At 39.1% G+C, this 19247-nt stretch overlaps 1 protein-coding gene across 5 annotated transcripts in view; it reads right to left on the bottom strand.

Annotated features, from left to right (window-relative positions):
- The window catches only part of TMTC1 (transmembrane O-mannosyltransferase targeting cadherins 1), a 282903-nt gene that overhangs the window by 32017 nt on the left and 231639 nt on the right, over positions 1-19247 (bottom strand). For all 5 annotated transcript variants that reach the window (XM_008954264.5, XM_008954265.6, XM_008954263.4 and 2 more), the window contains one exon: positions 18917-19060. In XM_008954264.5, coding sequence (XP_008952512.2) covers positions 18917-19060 — 144 coding nt within the window. The remainder of the gene's footprint in view (positions 1-18916; positions 19061-19247) is intronic.

Below are 19247 nucleotides of genomic sequence, written 5' to 3'. Positions count from 1 at the left end.
TTGGATTTAACAATTCAATGAAGCAAATATTTATCATTATCGATTATATGTCAAGCACTTAGCTGTTTCTCGGGAGAGGTGGTGGTCCGTACTATCCTCTTCTTATTAGGGTCTATCTAACTCCTAATGGGCTCTTGTTCATGCAAAGTCCCATCCTTGAGAACAGGTATAACACCCGTGTCCTTAAGTGGATTGTCTTTGGGATGGCTTTCAAGTTGCATGGTTATAATTAATTTGTATTACAGCTCGCTTAGTGCTTTATTATTGATTCACTCATTTCGTGGACATTTAAAGAGTACCTGCAAGACTCCATGACTTCCATACACACACTACGTTTACATACACTCAAGTTTCTATTCTATAATATACCTTCATGTAATTCTTCCATTGGCACATGTTTTTTAAATGAAATGTATTTTCGTATCCCACTAATTTGGCTGTTATCTTATGGTCAGCAGAACTCTTCCTCCAAAAATGCATAAATCTTTAATAACATTAATTTGGAAATCCTCTCAAAGTCCAAAGGAAGGTATGGACTTTGAAAATTAAGGCTGAAAATTAAGTCCCTTGGGATATAATTTAGCTTAGATATTCTTCAAATCAGCAGAGAAAAAAAAAACCCATAACATCTTCATAGCAATGACTTAATGCTTTTCTTTTGTCGTGGCTCATATCAGTTAGAATGGAAACTTAGACCTTTTACATGTGAGCTTAGCAAGATGACCATTCAGTACAGTCTATGAACCTAAATGCTTGAGTTTGTCCATGAACATTCATGTGACACGATGGAAAGATTATCATCAAAGTTATTTACCAAGAACCCAGATTCTTGATAAAAAACATCATCTCTAAAAATCCTGTGAGAGACTAACAGACTTTAAGAAAAACACCTCATCATGTAATTAATTTAGTATATGAGTATTACAAGATGCAAAGACTCTGGCAGAGAAGATATTTCTTTTTGGCTGTGTACTCCTGGAGGATTCTCCTTTTGCTTGGGAGCCACTGAGTGTCATTAAGCACCAACAGGTCAGGCTAACAGACATCACATGCCACCTTGAGAGAGATTTTTAAATTCTTCTTAAAGAAAGCCCAATAAGTTGATAAGTGGTGATTTGTTATTGTTTCTAAAAGGGAGAGGAATGAAGAGAATATTTCTTCTATAGTCTCTCTTGCTCACCCCTTGGTGGGAGCTTATGAAATAGGTGTGGCTTTGACACAATAACTTAGAGAAGATAATTCATCTAAATAAAACCTTCCTTGGTTATATAGTAATATGATTATTATGTGAGATTGAAACTTAATTTCAAACTGTTTCTGATGTTAGTAGCATCCCTTTTTCATATCTGTATTATAGCACGTTTCTCTGATAATTATCCCATATTAAAAATCAGTCCTACAATACTATTGGATTATTGCAGTCTTACTCAGCACTTACTCAGTTTTGCTTGCTAATGCCTTGGTTCACATATCTGATTTTAGTTCCCTCATTCTTCTCCTTTTATTACGTGCCGACAATGGGAAGAACTTTTTCTAGACCACTGCTTTCATATATAAAAATCTTTATTAATGTCCAACTACCTACAGATAGACTCTTAGGCTAAAACCCTCTACAATATGGTTCTGACTAGCATTCCAAACATACCCAGGTACCCGCTACTCCAGCGAAACTGGGTGGCCTTTGGCATCTATTCTGCAGAACCTAACAATGACCTACTCCATTGATTATCTTCACTGTACCTTACAAATCACTGGGTGTGCTTTAAAAAAGACTTTAGTGCTCTGAGGCTTGGCCTCTTAATAGGATTCCCTCCGTATGAATATGACAATCACCCAGATTTGAGAATCATGGATAGACTCCAACCTCAATTTACAGTACTAGAGACTGAGATTCAGAGTGCTTTCATGATTTGCCCTGCTCCTAAGCAAAAACAAGGGACTAGCCCTAGGTCTTCCGCCTCTCAGCCTGGTGTTCTTCCCACACCACTTCACAGATGGCTTTTCTCTCCTTCCTATTCAACTCTGGTTCCCAGAGACACCTTCCCTGACTTGCCCAGCTCAAAGCTCCTAAAAACACTTAAGAAAACGAAGAACATATGTATACATATGTATCACTTTTCTGATATTTCAGCTTTTTTTTCTATCATCATAGGAAAAATATGGTAGGAAAATGCTACCTAGAAGCCCTATTCTGACCTCTATGTTTTTCTTCTCCGAGATCCTAGTGAAGCATGTGTGGGGAACCTACTGCTGCCTCTTGTGAGGGGGGATCCAGGTCCATCTAACAGTGAATGTGCCATGCAGACAAGTTTTTTAAGCTGCATATTTCACAATAGTTGTTTCCTAAACATTTACTCTCTGCCAAGGACCATGCTAAGTAATTTACTCTAATTCTCATTAAGCATTATAAATTTGGCATAATTATCTCCCTTTCAAAGATTTAGACAAAAATACTGACCACCATCATCCCAAATGAATAGAAAACTAAGGTTTAGAGAGCTCAAGTGATTTGTCCCCAGTCACACAGCTTCGATAACACCTGGACTCTAATTTAGAACTTCAAATCTAGACCGTTCCATTGAGGCCACTCTTGGCATTTCTGTGTTCACTCGCTGAAATGTTATACAATTTATCTGTGACCACCAGGTTTTAAGTTCCTTCACAGGTGGGACCTACATCTTACTAATGTTACTTTTTTCCCCCCAATTCAGAAAAGTGACTTGCACAGAGTAGAAATTCAATAATTGCTGCATTCGTTTAAAAAAAAAATCACCGTAGTTTTGGCCAGGCATGGTGGCTCACGCCTGTATGTAATCCCAGCACTTTCGGAGGCCGAGGCAGGTGGATCATGAGGTCAGAGGAGTTCGAGACCAGCCTGGCCAAGATAGTGAAACCCTGTCTCTACTAAAAATACAAAAATTAGCCAGGCACAGTGGCGGGCGCCTGTAGTTCCAGCTACTTGGGAGGCTGAGGCAGGAGAATGGCGTGAACTTGGGAGGCGGAGCTTGCAGTGAGCCGAGATCACGCCACTGCACTCCAGCCTGGGCGACAGAGTGAGACTCTGTCTCAAAAAAAAATAAAAACAAACAAACAAAAAGCCATAGTTTTACTCTTTATTTCTAGATCTTTGTAAATCTCCTTAAATGTTTTCCAATATTTGAATAAAATTTGACAAAAGGTGACAATATGATTCCCCCATGTTACATTTTGTTTCTACAGTTCTTTAAGTATTATAGACGTGATCCTAAGGAAGACAGAAGCAGCCCAAGCCTAACTTAGAATCATAAGAAAATCACAGGCACCGCATCCACGTTTTGAAAATCTGTTCCTTACCAAGCACACTGCTAAGCCGCCTATCCACCTTACCACTATATGGTAGTTAAAAGCACAGACTTAAAAACCAGAAGGACTGGTGTCTCACTCTACATCTCCCACTTACTAGCTGTGTTTCCTTAGGCAAATTATCTGACCCCCATGCATCTCAGGCACTTGGTAGGTACTGTCTATGTTTTGGCTTTTATTATTAACTCATTTAATGTTTCTAAAAATCACCCATTGAAACCTATTCTTTTCTTAATTTTTAAAACCAAGGAGAATGTGCCATTTTTGATATAGTCTCTCCTAAATGATATCCTTCCACATTTCAAACCATTCATAAAAAGCTTGGGTTACACATCAGAGAAATTTTTCTTTGTTTCTGATACCACAATAGTTTTTCACTGTTGCTTTTTTTTTTTTTTTTTTTTTTTTTTTGAGACAGAGTCTTGCTCTGTCGCCCAGGCTGGAGTGCAGTGGAGCAATCTCAGCTCACTGCAACCTCCGCCTCCCAGGTTCAAGCAATTCTCCTGCCTCAGTCACCCAAGTAGCTGGGATTACAGGCACACACCACCACGCCCAGCTAACTTTTGTATTTTTAGTAGAGACAGTGTTTCACCATGTTGGCCAGGATGATCTCAATCTCTTGACCTCGTGATCCGCCTGCCTCGGCCTCCCAAAGTACTGGGATTACAGGCATGAGCCACCTCACCTGGCCCCACAATAGATTTTTAATCTAATAATTATCATACCTAAATTCATAGCATTGTATTAATTTAGCCATTTAGACCGAATTGACAAGTCAATTTCAAAGGGGAAAAATATTAAAATAACTTTTCTTCTCTGAACTGACCAAGTCCATGGGTCATTTCTCTGAGTTATATTGAAAGGCCAGAGTTAACTAGCCCATAATTGGTGAAAAATAGATAAAATCGAACATCAGTATTTATCCTGTCCAATCAGGCACAGACACACTTTGATTTTGGAGTCACAGAAAACTCTGAATCCCTTTAAGAACTCACGTGATACTAAAGACACTAAGAACAACAAGGACTCTCAGAGCTTCTGGTAGAGGGTTCAACCGGCACTGATGGAACTCTTGGGGATCCCTGCATAGGTAAAAAGTGCAGGTAAGCGTAAAACTGCTCCAGAATTTGGCAATATTATTGCCCTGCAGCATCTGGAATTTCCTTAACTGCTAAACAGCATCACCAGCTGACGACTGATAATAATCCTCCGTGATCTAAAATATTTTGTCTTTACTTCTCTCTTAAATGAACACTTCTGAAATTCTGGTGCGTAAAACTCTCCAGGTGTTTGGTAAAGTGCAGAATGCCAGGACTGATAAGATTCAGCAGGTCTTGGTGGGGCCCAGGAATCATTAGGATTCTAAGCCTCTCAGGTGATTCTACTTAGCATGGATCAATTGATCCTGCAGAGGAGGCTAAATATAATAGGATGCTGAAAGCTAAAAAGACAGGATAAAGAAGACTTCCCTGGGACAATCTGACCAAAAGAGAAAGGTGGCACTGGCTGGTTAATTAGCCCCATGAAAGATACTCCTGGATACCAGGAAATGTGGCAGGATGGGGTTGGGCAGAGTAGAACTCTGGGGTAATACTGCAATGAAAAGAGGCAGTTTTCTCTCTCATAGGGGCTGTATTGTGAATATCCTTGATTGCATATCCAAGTCTTAGCTCCTGTGTTATCCATCATAACATAAATAAAAATCTCCTAATATTTTGCAGCAAAACTCAACTCTCTCATGTTTCCCCCGGGAGCTTCCAAAAGGCTAAAAAATTCCCGAGAATGTGTTCCTGGGACCAGTGACATCATCATTGATTTCATAAGAGAAACATTAAGTAGAAATTAGATCTTGTTTAGAATGTGCAAATTTTGCCACTAAACACTTGTAGTTTCACAGGGAATTTTCCCTTTGGTTACACAGCAGTGGGACTGTTTTTCCTGTGTGTTAAGTAAAAACATTTGCATCGTGTCACTTTCATGGCTCCAAGTCAGTGACAGATATTTAGCAAAAGCAAACAAGGTTTCGCCACATTTTTCTTTTAGTAATTAAGTACTGGGTAAGTTTGTCAATTTAGAGAACTTTTTGGATTCCTGTCTAAAGTCTCATGACATATTCATTTAAACTGAAAGCAGATGCTTGCTTTGAAAAAGTATTGACATTTGGGGAGAACGTAGGAAATGCCAGTAACAGAAATAAATGGATTTGGCGACCCTCTTGGTGGCAGTAAAATTTCCCATTAACCACAGTGTGAACTCGGAATGCTGGGCAGACCTCTTAATTACTATTCCTTTGTCGGGGTGTCTGTTGTTGTTGGATTCAAAATTGATGTTCCCAACAAATGAAAAAGATCATGGTTTTTTTTGGCATACTGACTTTACCAGCTCTTCTAAAAAACTGAATTGTGAAAGTCAAATTGTAAACGTCTGACTGAGATGATCTTTACAGAGCACACATGTTTCTGTAGCTCTACTATCTTTCCTGTACAGAAATAAAAGAAAATCAGATTATATTCTATGTAGCTTCCTTTAGATTCAAGTTTACTGAGCACACCTGGGAAATGTAATGGAAATATAGCATCTAGTTTACTAGGGGTTCACCCTAATTTTTCTGCTTGACTTTCTATAGAAGCCACGTGGAACTGTGTGGAGGACACAGATTCATATTATGTGGTTAAAAGAATTTTAAAAAATATTTTCGCCAGGTGCAGTGGCTCATGCCTGTAATCCCAATACTTTGGGAGGCCAAGGTGGGCAGATCACCTGAGGTCAGGAGTTTGAGACCAACCTGGCCAACATGGTGAAACCCCGTCTCTACTAAAAATACAAAAATTAGCTGGGCGTGGTGGTGGGCGCCTGTAATCCCAGCTACTCGGGAGGCTGAGGCAGGAGAATCACTTGAACCCAGAGGCAGAGGTTGCAGTGAGCTGAGATCATGCCACTGCACTCCAGCCTGGGCAACAGGAGCAAAATTCCATCTCAAAAAAAAAAAAAAGTCAATTCACAGTCAAACTCATTAGATAGAGTGGTGCAAAAGTGGCACTGGCCTAATAGTTGACATTCAGAGAATAGGCCACTTGCCTCCCTCCCACCCCAAATCCTACCCTTCTCCCACCTGGAAACTGAGAAATGGTAAGATGGAGTCACAGGGCAGCAGAAATGGAGATGCAGCTCACACACACACCTCACACAGGGGATGGCACAGAGTAGGTCCTGAGGAAATGTTAGTCCTGAGATCCTCTCCTTTGTTTCTTTGGAACAACTCTTGGTGTCTATCGTCATCCAGATGAGGTCACTGCTCTGCACCCAGGCAGTGGAACACCTGCCCCACTGTGCCTTCCTCTGCATCTGCAGGGCTGGTTCTGTGCATGGAGGTGGGCTGGGATAAACTAGTCCCAAGCCAGCTTCACTTCAAAGTGTATGCAAATATATATCCTAAATCCTTTCAAGATTAAGGGAAAGTGTAAAACAATGCTCCCAGGTAGGGACCTAAAAGGGAAGGCAGCTGAGAATAACTTAATTTAGTCAGGATTCATTTGCCCCATAGCTAAAAGGATGCTTTGATGATGCAGTTTAATGCATGTTCCTGGGTTTAGGCTCAGGCTTGTGGTGTTCTAAATCTCAGCTCTGCCCTCACCAGTTGAATGATGTGTTAGATGCTTCATCTCTAGGAGCCCCAGTGGCCAAAGAGAAATGTGCTTATTATTAAATAATCTCTACCTCTCTAGGTTCCTGTAAGGGTGGAGTAAAAGAACCTGTAAGGGTGGAATAAAAGAACATGAGTGATATGCTTAGCAGAGTGTCTGGCACATAGCAGGAGGCAATAAATGCTAACTCCACTTGCTCCTTTCTCCTCTCCAGCAAGATTCCCAGCTCAAATTTCTACCAGAAGCCTCACAGATGGGTTTTTTTTTCAGCAGAGGCAGGATGCTATTACAATGCAAGTACTTCCTCTGGAGAGAAAAGGGACTTTCAAGTTCTTCTCTGGTCTTCTTTTGCTTTTACTTCTCAGTTAAAAGACCAGAAACCTGTAGTTGTAGTTAAAACCACAGATTCTTGCAGCTGGATAATTCTATGAGATCACTTGTTCTCACCCTTTGTTTTAAAGAGATGGAGGCCGGGCACAAAGGCTCACGCCTATAATCCCAGCATTTCGGGAGGCTGAGGAAGACAGATCATTTGAGGTCAGGAGTTCGAGACCAGCCTGGCTAACATGGTGAAACCCTGTCTCTATTAAAAATACAAAAATTAGCCAAGCATAGTGGCTCATGCCTGTAGTCCCAGCTACTCAGGAGGCTGAGGCAGGAGAATCACTAAAACCTGGAGGTTGCAGTGAGCTGAGATCGGCCCACTGCACTCCAGTCTGGGCAACAGAGCAAGACTCTGTCACACACACACACACACACACACACACACACACACACACACACACACACACACAAAAAGGGATAGAAACTAAGCCTCAGCAAAGTTTAAATTTCCCCGAGCTGTTCAACTGCAGGGGTAGAAAATGCATTATCTACTTCTGATTCATTGCATATTTTATACCAAGGACCTGAGTTTCAAATTGAAAGTGAGAAATTATGTCCCTGGGCTGATGATAATTAATAATAGTTAAAGCTTGTTTCATCTTCATTGGGTAATAGGGCCTATGTTGAGGACTTACACGCATTATTGTATTTAGTACTCATGAAAGATGTAGTTACTAGTATTATTTGCACTTTATACACGAGCAGTTGGAGGCACTGCAAGGTAAAATCCTTTTCCCAAGGTCACATGTAATTTTGCAGTAGAACTGAGACTCAAACTCGCTAAGCTCTCCCAGCTGCTAGTCTTGAGGAGAACACACAGGAGGTGGTAGTGAGGCAGCATGATGTGGCAGAAAGCACTGGCATCAGTTTCCTGGCCCTGGGCTCTCTCCTCACGTGATTCTCAGTCTGTAATGGGAGAGTGATGGGCTTGTCCTAGACAACTGGTGTGGGCAGGCTCATGAGACATGAGAAGTGCTGAGCAGAGTGCCATTTAAGTGCCAGTTACTGTTGTCCCTGTCACTTGCAGGAGGAGGGTGGCCAGAAAGCTGAGGGAAGAGAGCCCTGCTATGCTGGCCGGCAGACAAGAGGCAAGGCATGAAAACACCAAACTAAGGGAACTGGGCCCTATATGAGGAGGGTACAAATGGGAGGAAGGTTGGCAGAATTGCTAAGGAGTCACCAAGAAGGGAAGGGGCCTTATTTCATGCTTCCTGGGACAGACCCTGCAGGCCACAGACAGGGGTGGAACATGCATATTCCTCTTTCTGTCCTTCCTATTTCTCTTCCTGGCCTACACAGAGCATTTTTAGATTTAAAAGCCTTTTGATTATGTCTAACAGCCTATATGCCAAATTTAATTGTCTGGGTAAAGTTGATCTCCTACTGGGCTTTAGAAAAAATGTTCAGGCACTTGGTACCCTAAAGTAAGACAAATGTGTGCAGAAAGAAATTTTCAATGATTATCCACATTTCTCTTATTCTTTTAATTGAATCAGACTAGTCCCAGCTACTCGGGAGGCTGAGGCAGGAGGATCGCTTCAGCCCAGGAGTTTGGAAGTTTGAAGCTGTTGTGTGCTATGATCGCACCTGTGAATAGCCACTGCACTCCAGCCTGGGCAACATAGTGAGTCCTTCTCTCTTAAAAAAAAATTCCTCTTTTACCTTGAGTTATTCCAAAAATTATTCCTTTTTCACCTATATCTTGAGTCATCCCAAGTCTTTCAGGCAGCACAGGAGCTCAAGGGGACAAGATAACAAAGGATTCCGGGAAAGATTGTAAAGGGTGAATGGGGTGGGAAAACGATTTTCAGGACAAGGGAGACTACTGAAAACTCTTGCACTTGACAAAGCAGTCTGGCCTGTTTAATTATCCTCTGTTAGAAATATTTATGCAAGGAAGGAAAATGATGACATTCCAACTCCTTCAAGAGAATGTAAACAAAAACCAGGGGATTCCTCAAAGCTTGCTCCCACCCAGCACTTCCTGGGCAGCTCTGTCTTCAGGTCTCTGCGGTGTTTACTGCAGTCATTACAAAAGGAAAAGGAAAGATTGAGAGAAGATTCCTTGCAAAGCACATGATGGATTTAAAACAACGCAACCTCAACTCATTAGTAATCACAGTATAAATGAGTGGAGTTGCAGTAGGGGAGAGGGACTCACAAAAATAGTTTAATCATTAGCAATCTGTTTACATATAAACAACTGCCAAATCTTGAGTAAGTACATAGACATTCTCGTTATTTCCCAGTAACTTAATTTTGGACAGCCACTGACCATGAAATGATAAAAATGTAAATGAAACCACATTTTAAATGAACTAGGAAAGTTCTCTATTTAAAACCTCAGTCACAGTCTCTAAAATGTAACCTGGCAGGTTAGTATTTCTCATACATTGACAAATGGCCAATCTGGCTGGGGTCTGGGTTTACACAATATGGGAGAGGAGTGAAGAATAAGGAGGAAAGTGGCAGGATTATGGAAAGCCCTGAATGCTAAGACATTTGGACTCTATGTGTGTACGCAATGGATATGAAGTGAATTTCTTAGCTGTCCCTAAATTTATAGGAAGGGTCGAAGAAGAGCAGATGTTGGATTTGGAAGAGCAAAATAATGCACTGTGATAGAAGCAATGAAATAAAGAGCCTCAAAATCAGAAGGAGATCAACAGTGTCATATTCTTCACTGCAGAGAAACTAAGGGAGTAAAAGCTGGCAGAGCAGTGAATGCACTAGACAGCTGTGTGAACAGGTGCAAAGAAGGAGAAGCACCAGGCGTTAACCATTCTTCTTGCCAATTTGATCAAAAGCAAAGAGTGAAGACAACAACTGGAGGGAGCGCCTCAACTGAGAAAGATTCCCTAGGGGGATCTGGGGCATGCTGAAGTTGTGGACTGGAGAGAATTTGAAGACCTAAGAGAGAGCCTGTGGTAATAGAAGAGGAGAGAAATAGAATCAGGAACACATGTGGATTCTACATTAATGACCACTAATGGCTAAAACACAGCACCAAATGTTCAAAAGGATATGGAGCAAATGAATCTTTCCCCATTGCTGATGGAGTGAAAAATGGCACAATTATTTTGGAGAACTGTTTGTCAATTGATATGGTTTGGCTGTGTCCCCACCCAAATCTCATCTTGAATTGCGCTCCCATAATCCCCACATGTTGTGAGAGGGACCCGGTGGGAAGTAATTGGATCATGGGGGCAGGTTTTCCCCATGTTGTTGCCCTGATAGTGAATAAGTCTCATGGAGATCTGATGGTTTTATAAAGTACAGTTCCCCTGCACACGCTCTCTTGCCTGCTGCCATGTAAGATGTGTCTTTGCTCCTGCTTCACCTTGCGCCATAATGGTGAGGCCTCCCCAACCATGTGAAACTGTGAATCCATTAAACCTCTTTTTCTTCATAAATTACCCAGTCTCAGGTATGTCTTTATTAGCAATATGGGAACAGACTAATACAGTAATTTCTGAAAACATTAAAGAAACACCCAAATTCTACACCTATATTTATATATTTATATATTACATATAAATATATAAGTATATAATATATAAATAATATATTCTATATTACATAGAAATAATATATAATATATAAATATATAAATTATATAAAATTAATATACAATATATAAATATTAATATATTTATTTACATATTATATAATATGTAAATAATATATAATATGTATGACATATTTAAATAAATATATAAATTAAATTAAATATATAAATTATATATTATATATTATATGTTATATATTTACATATTATTTATATAAATAAATATATACCCAAGAAAAATGAACAAACAAAGATTGGGAAGTGAATATTCACAACAGCTTTATTCGTAATAACCCATACCTGTAAACAAACAAGTATCCACCCACAGTAAATGGATAAACAAATTATATAAGATTAATTTCGATAGAATACTACTCAGCAATAAAAAGTAATATGTAACAACATGGATAAGACTAAAAAATTGTGCTAAATGAAAATATCCAGATGCCAAAAATACATACCAAATTATCACTTTAAAATAAAGTTCTGGGCCAAACTAATTTATCGTAAAAAAAATAAAATCAGAACAGTGATTGCCTCAGGGGAGGTGGAAACTTACTGGAAGGAGGTATGGAAGGTCTTTCTGGGGTGATGGAAATTGTCTACATTATTTTGGGAATAATTATAAGAGCACATAAAATTGTCAAAACTCATTGCACTGAACACTTAAGATTTGTGCATTTTAATACATGTTAGTTATGCCTCAATTTAAAAAAAAACACACAAACACAGGTATAAACACTAGCCTCATGAAGGAGGCAAGATATTAATAAGGCTTCCTTCTATGGGAGAGCAAAGCAAGCAGGAGTCTACGAACATGCAGGAAATTTTGAGATAGAAAGAAAGGAAACTGTAATATTTCACCTTGAATGACCTGAATATTCTAAGTAAAAGTAAGGGATGAGGTTGTCTTCTGGGTGTGTGTACAGGGCACCGAGGAGGGGAACAGAGGATGTATGCATTAGGGAAACAGGAGATAACATAAAACACCATAAGGAATGAATTTTCAACAGCTCTTACCCCTAATCATGGTTTTGTTTTCCATGTAGGGATCCCATTCAACTCAGATTTGTATTTTTTTCCTCTATCATTTGATAGACTGGATGACAGTCTAGAGTCCTACATTCTCTACAGGAGGGAAAATTGTTTCTTGGGGTGGGGATGATGGTGGTGAAAAATAATCATAGACATTACAATGGTTTCTGGTCTTTCCAAGCTCAATCCTATGTAACAAATCTTATTCTTGAGTGTTTAATTGGGGAGAAAGCTGATAAGAAAAAATATCTAAAAAAGCTCCTTAAAAGAGGTGAGTATGATAATGAAAAAAAAATTGAGAAATATTGGTCTAGGGAAAGCAAAATACAGGTAGTGAAGTAACTTGGGTTGGCCTTGTCAGGCAGGTAAATGTTGGTAAAAGTGTGAAAGAGTCTAAGTTGATGTCACGTGCATTACTGAAATACATCAGATAAATTAGAGATAGGGTTATAAATTATGAACGCAAAAATCAGGGAGAAGAGAGGTTCTAAGAGTGATCAAGTGCAGGGCCGGCAGAAAAGAGGGAGCAGGAGAATAGCACCTGTCATGGAAGCTACGCTGATGCTTAGGTCTTAATAGAAGGCAACTGAGCAGACAGAGGAGCGAGGAGGTGGCAGGTCATAATCATGATCCCTTTAAAGTGTCAGCGGGAGTGAGAGAGTGGGGAAAAGGGAAGGGAGGACAGAGGTAAGAGTTTAAGCTCAAAGAGGAGCATTTCGGAGTTCAAGTGCTAGAAAATGACAAAGTCTGCATAATTAAAAAGCCAGTGGCCAGGCCATGTTGGTAAATGCTAAGGTAGAGCATAAATGGGGGGCCCTGAAGGGACAGAAGCACAGGAACTGGGTGATGGATCTTCTTGCTGAAGAGGGCAGCATAGTTTGGTGAGCAATGGAGAGTCACTGCCGTGGTGCTCAAGTCCCTGAGGATGATGGAAGAAGGTACAAGAAGTTGTGAAATGGCAGTGATGAGGATGGTGCTATGAGATGCTGGACTGGGATTTAAAAGAGCAGGGAGATTGCATCACTGCACTCCAGCCTCGGGGAGAGAGTGGGACTCCATCTCAAAAAAAAAAAAAAAAAAAAAAGAGCAGGGAGACAGAGCTAGAGAGAAACAAACATGATTTGGACAAAGATGAAGGGGAGCAAGTGTAATGGGATTGGGACTAGAAGTAACTAACGGTGGAGGGAACAGGTCACTACCACAGGGGTGCAGAGTGGGGGATAGAATTTCACGCTAAGAGGAGGATGCAGAAAATGCTCATCTGAAGCTGGTATACTAATGTGGTAGTAAGGGTGTTAAAAAGTTTTCTTTATCCATGTGGCTGGCATTGTCTACTCTCCGGGGCTTCAGTTAAAAGGTAGAGAAAAACTACTATCTTGAATGTATCAACTTCCTTTTTATGAAATAAAAGTTTGTGTGGCTAGTGTCAAAGGTGTTAGGAAATATATCCCTAGCACTTAAAAGATAATGGTTACTCTTATTTCTGCCTCCTAATATTTTTTAGATATTCAATTTTCTAAAGGATCAGACTAAAGTAAATCAAATATATGCTGTTATCAAATTCATCTGCTATATAGTTCAAATTATTGGACATTCCATTACATTTTCCTCTGAGTTTTGATTATAAGATTTATTGTAATACCTACCTAACACTCATATTCTATTATGTGAACAAAAGGTAGTTTTGGCAATAAGGGAGGTATGACATGGTTCTTCAAGAAGTTCTTTTTATATTCCATTTCAGTAATAAACACCAACAGCTATTTTAACAGAGCATTCACAGAAATATTTTTCCCATATCCTGAATTTAAATATTCTATTATATTCTATTGAGCCATCAGGGACTTCCGCTCTGTTCATCCATAAAAAGTCATGCTAATCTTGCCTATTTTCTTTCTTCTTTTTTTTTTTTGACATTTTAAATTCTAACCAAAGCCAACAATAATTAATATAAATTAAGAATGCTGGCATGGAAAGCTGCTTCTTATCAACCTCTCACACTGTAAATGTGCTGCACAGCATCATGACATATTAGCTGCAAAGTCCAGTGAAATGGTCATAAAAGGGGCCAGATATATTTGGATAACACTCAGTGAAGTCTGCTGCTATGAATGGGTCTGAAGCCGTCTGTCATATAATTCCAAGAATTCAAATGAGTTGCTATAAGATTGCCTTGGATGCTCTGATAGAGTCACGTCTTATTTAGAGCTTCTGGCCTGGACAAAGACTCATATTTCTTTCGAAGTCAAGGTTATTAGTAAACATCTGTGTTGTACAATATAGTAGCCACAAATTACATGTGGCTACTGAACACTTGAAATATGGCTGTCCTGAGATGTGCTGTAAGTGTAAAGCACACATTGCATTCCAAAGATTTCATTTAAAAAAAAAAGAATGCACACCATCTCAGTAATATTTTCAATTTCTTACATTAAATTTTAAAAATTATGTTTTAATATTAATCACATGCTAAAATAATTTGAATACATTAGGGTTAAATAAATATTATTAAAAATAATTTCACTTTTTAAAATGTTTTAAAATATGGCTACCTAAAAAAATGTAAATTACATGTATGGCTCTCATTTCTGCTGGGCAGTGACGCTGCAGGCTGTAGCCCAGTTTTCAGGTGGGCCACAAGGAGGCAGTAGAGTGCGGTGGTTAGGGGCAGAAGGGATAGAGCAGGTCTAGGTTCCATTCTGTGTCTTCTATTTCCTTACTAAAGGACTTTGGCATGTTACTTATTTTCTCCAAATCTTAGTTTCCTTATTAATCAAATAGGAATAATGGTAGTGCTTCCTCTCAGGGATTATCAAATATAAACTGTTCACATCTAAAGAGATAACTTGGATTCTCAGAATGAGCATTAAGTTCCAGGTTATAAAGAAGGATACAATTTTTTAAAGTTAACTCAATAACTCAAAAGTTAACTCAATGGAGAAATCAATATTGTGTACATCTTAAAGTGAATAAATAGTAAAACAGATTAAGTCAAATCAAATTGAAAGTGTTTTTATCCTCTTCTTGCCTTTGACCCATTGCTATGGCTCAGAAATGTATTAAGGTAAGCAGAAATAAAGCTCAGTTATCTAAGTGCTATTTTCTGGGTCACCTCTCTCTGTTACTTAGCAACATAACTTCGGGGTGATGGAAATCAAATTTGCTGTTTCTTTAAGAGAGATGCAGGGTGGTCCTTTCTCCCAAAAGGCAATTGCATGCCATTAAACAGTCTAATATTATGTAATGTTTGGATTGGAAAGCTATTTGGGCACGTGGGTAATGGAAAGTGAACAGGAAAAGGAGTTCAAGGGTAGGGATTCAATCCTGGCTCTGCCATGGCCTGAGCCAAGGTCACATAAAACCTCTGAACTTTGGTTTCCTCACCGGTAAAATGGGGATGAGGAAGGCAATATATCTCCTAATAGATCATTTTAAAGATTAAATAATGAATATTAAAAGAAACTTATCTGTAAACTGGAAAGCTTTTCAGAGTTAGCTCTTATCATTATTTTAATCTACTGAATTCTATGACTGACCTATGCTGAGATACAGCCACTTGGCTCTATGGTGTAACAGGCAAGAGGAGGTAAACAAGGGTAACTTGTTTGGACCTCTGTTAACTTCTCAGGAGCTTGTTTTCTCTTCTTTCCTATTCACTGTAAAGACTCATTGGAAGGGCATCATGAAAAAAAAGGCACTCAGGAAACAGTAAAGTCTTATACAAATGTAAAGCATTGTTGTTGATTTGGATCATCATCAAGAATTGATTTTTACTGAAAAAGAGAGGGGGTAAAAAATCCTGTGTTGGTTACCCGACAACTCCTCTTACTGTGAAAAGTAGCCATTGCCAAGTTCCAAAATGCATTTTTAACTCACACGTACTAATTTAAGATGTTAGCAGTGATAAGATGAAAATTGAAAAAGGAAAGTTAGAGCATCCATCTTTTGCTCAGGTCTTAGCAAAATGAAACTTATAAGAATATCTGCCATTATTTTCAATTAGAGCCAAATTCAGCACCATATTATGATCATAACTGTAGAATAGCATTCCTAACAAGAAACGCCATTTTGTAGCCAAGCCTTTATATTTGGCTTCTATGGATAAAATACTCATCTATATGATTTTTGAATGTAGCGCTATATAATCCAGGTACCCCAAAAGACATTTACAGGATTTTACATAACCAGTACGTTATTTGGGCTCTTAAGGAGGACATATACAGATGCAACAATGACTTATTAAAACACAAATCCTTAGAACTTCACATAAAGAAATACGTGCTCATAAAAGTAGCAGAGTGAAATAACATGATAATGATCTGTATCTAGCTATCTACAATAACTAGATCTAATTTTTGTCACACTGTTTGATTTGCTATTTTTAAAAAGAGCCTCTTAGAACTAAAATATTTTTTCCACCACAGTTGTACACTTGTCTTCATTATCAGTTGTTTTTCCTTTCTTGTTTTTTTTTTTAATACACAATTAGTTTTAATATCACTGTTAGTAGGGATTTGGGCATGGAAAAGGACTGTTGAATGTTCTTACTTTTAGCAAGACGTTAGCGAGTCTTTAGCAAGACTAAAAGTAAGAAAAAGCAGAGCAGTGTATTAAGGTGGGTCAAAGAAAATTACAAATTGTAGACTTAACGATAATTAAAACCTATATTGTGCTATACATATGCAAAGAAGCAGGCCAGACACAGTGTCTCATGCCTATAATCCCGGTACTTTGGGAGGCTGAGGCAGATGGATTGTTTTAGCCCAGGAGTTTGAGACTGGCCTGGGTGACATGGCAAAACCCCACTTCTACAAAAAATACGAAAAGCTTAGCCAGCCATGGGGGGGCATGCCTATAGTCCCACCTACTTGAGTCTGGGAGGCAGAGGTTGCAGCGAGCCATAATAACACCACTGAACTCTAGCCTGGGTGAATGAGCAAGACTCTGTCTCAAATATATACATGAAATAAAATATACATATAAAGAAACACACTGAATGTGTTTTATTTTCTAGTCTATATTCTCCTCAGTCTTTCAGAGGCTCCTCTTATCCCATATAGGACCAATTTATTAGTCATACAGAAAGGAATCCAATGTAAGACCTATGTTTCAGTATACTAGGATCCAAATGTTGCCAATTTATCAGCTCTAAAATTTTTTCAAGAAAAATTTTACATCAATTGATTTTATATTTCACTGCTTCACAATCTATAAAGGGTTTAGGATTCAGTTCCAACATCCTTTTTTTTTTTTTTTTGAGACAGAGTCTCACTCTGTCACCCAGGCTAGAGTACAGTGGCATGATCTCAGCTCACTGCAACCTCTGCATCTCAGGCCCAAGTGATTCTTGTGCCTCAGCCTCCCAAGCAGCCAGGATTACAGGCACAAGTCACCAGGCCTGGTAATTTTTTTTTTTTTTTTTTAATTATACTTAAGTTCTGGGATACTTGTGCAGAACATGCAGGTTTGTTACATAGTTATACATGTGTCATGGTGGTTTGCTGCACCCATCAACCCGTCATCTACATTAGGTATTTCTCCTAATGCTATCCCTCCTCTTGCCCCCTACCCCCCGACAGGCCCCAGTGTGTGATGTTCCCCTCCCTGTGTCCATGTGTTCTCATTGTTCAACTCCCAATTATGAGTGAGAACGTGTGGTGTTTGGTTTTCTGTCCCTGTGTTAGTTTGCTGAGAATGATGGTTTCCAGCTTCATCCATGTCCCTGCAAAGGACATGAACTCATCCTTTTTTTATGGCTGCATAGTATTCCATGGTGTATATGTGCCACATTTTCTTTATCCAGTCTATCACTGATGGGCATTTGGGTTGGTTCCAAGTCTTTGCTATTGTGAATAGTGCTGCAATAAACATATGCGTGCATGTGTCTTTACAGTAGAATGATTTGTAATCCTTTGGGTATATACCCAGTAATGGGATTGCTGGGTCAAATGGTATTTCTGGTTCCAGATCCTTGAGGAATCACCACACTGTCTTCCACAATGGTTGAACTAACTTACACTCCCACCAACAGCAACCATGTGGATTGTCAGCATTCTGACAAGCACAGATACACATATTATTACTCTCCAATTCCGGTCATTTTTACCTTTTAAATTTCCATTTCTGATATTTGTTAACCTTTTTTTTTTAAGTTTAGAAGCTAAATTCCATAACTACCACCACCGTTACTACTATCATTGTCTGGACCATCACCAACATGCTTAGACTATATTAATAAACACACAAGATGCAAAAGCACCCTTTACTGTAGTCTTCAGTAACTTTAATCACACTATCAACCTTTATCAGGGCAGCAAGTAAAAAGCAAACACTAGAGGTTATGTCTGAGAATTATTCTTAAGCACCAAAGTCATCACTACTAATTCCGACTACTAATTCCAGCAAGCATCACTTTATTTCTCACCTACAACACAAACTGGGTAGAAGTATGGTTAACCATTTGTCTATACCTTCAGAGAATGCTGCTTTTCCCAAAGTATATTATGGAATATTTGTCTTTGGAAATGCCTTCCCTCCACACACACACAAAGAAAAGACAAAAGTGACTATCCCACAGTCCCTTCTTGAAGATTCACAAAGAATATTAGCATATTAAAGCTTCTTGCCATAAATAAACAATCTGCTTAGCTCAGCATGTTCTCAATTTATCTGACCATGTACCACTTTTCCATTCTTACTTCTTTAGAGACAATCTATGAAAATCTTCCAGAACTACTATTTCCAGAAAGACACTCTGGGAAGTACAGCTTTTGACTGATAAGGAAAAGAAATTGAGATGCATGTTACACCCTCCCAAAGTCTGAAAACCCTAATTATTCAGCTCCAGAGAGAGGCAAGTGCAGCACAATCAAATGAGTGTTGAGAAGGAAAGAGTTTCTTGGAATCGCAAGGCCACCTGATCGATGGTAAACGTCCCACTTACTTGAGGAGATTCCCCAGATTGAAAAGAGCCCGGTTATGCTGTGGATGGAGCTGGAGAGCCCTCTGATAGTACATCTTTGCCTCTGCTGTGTCTCTCGTCAGTGTTCCAAGGTTGTTCAGCGCACTTGCATGGCGTGGATACAACCTGAAAAGTTAGAAATATTAAGCTGTGATGGTTCAAAAACTTCTAAGTTGGGCACAATTTGCTTGCTCTTTTTCCCCCAAGTATGAACAGCCAAAATGAAACACTGAATTATTCTTGTACTTGAATGGTTTGTGTCCAATCTTACTGATCAATGACTTTTGCAGCTGAAAGTATATAATTAGGGCAG

Source organism: Pan paniscus, chromosome 10 (assembly GCF_029289425.2).
Source record: "Pan paniscus chromosome 10, NHGRI_mPanPan1-v2.0_pri, whole genome shotgun sequence".
Lineage (NCBI taxonomy): Eukaryota > Metazoa > Chordata > Mammalia > Primates > Hominidae > Pan > Pan paniscus.
Note: the sequence above shows the minus strand (reverse complement) of the source record. Positions and strands in the feature narration are given on the sequence as shown.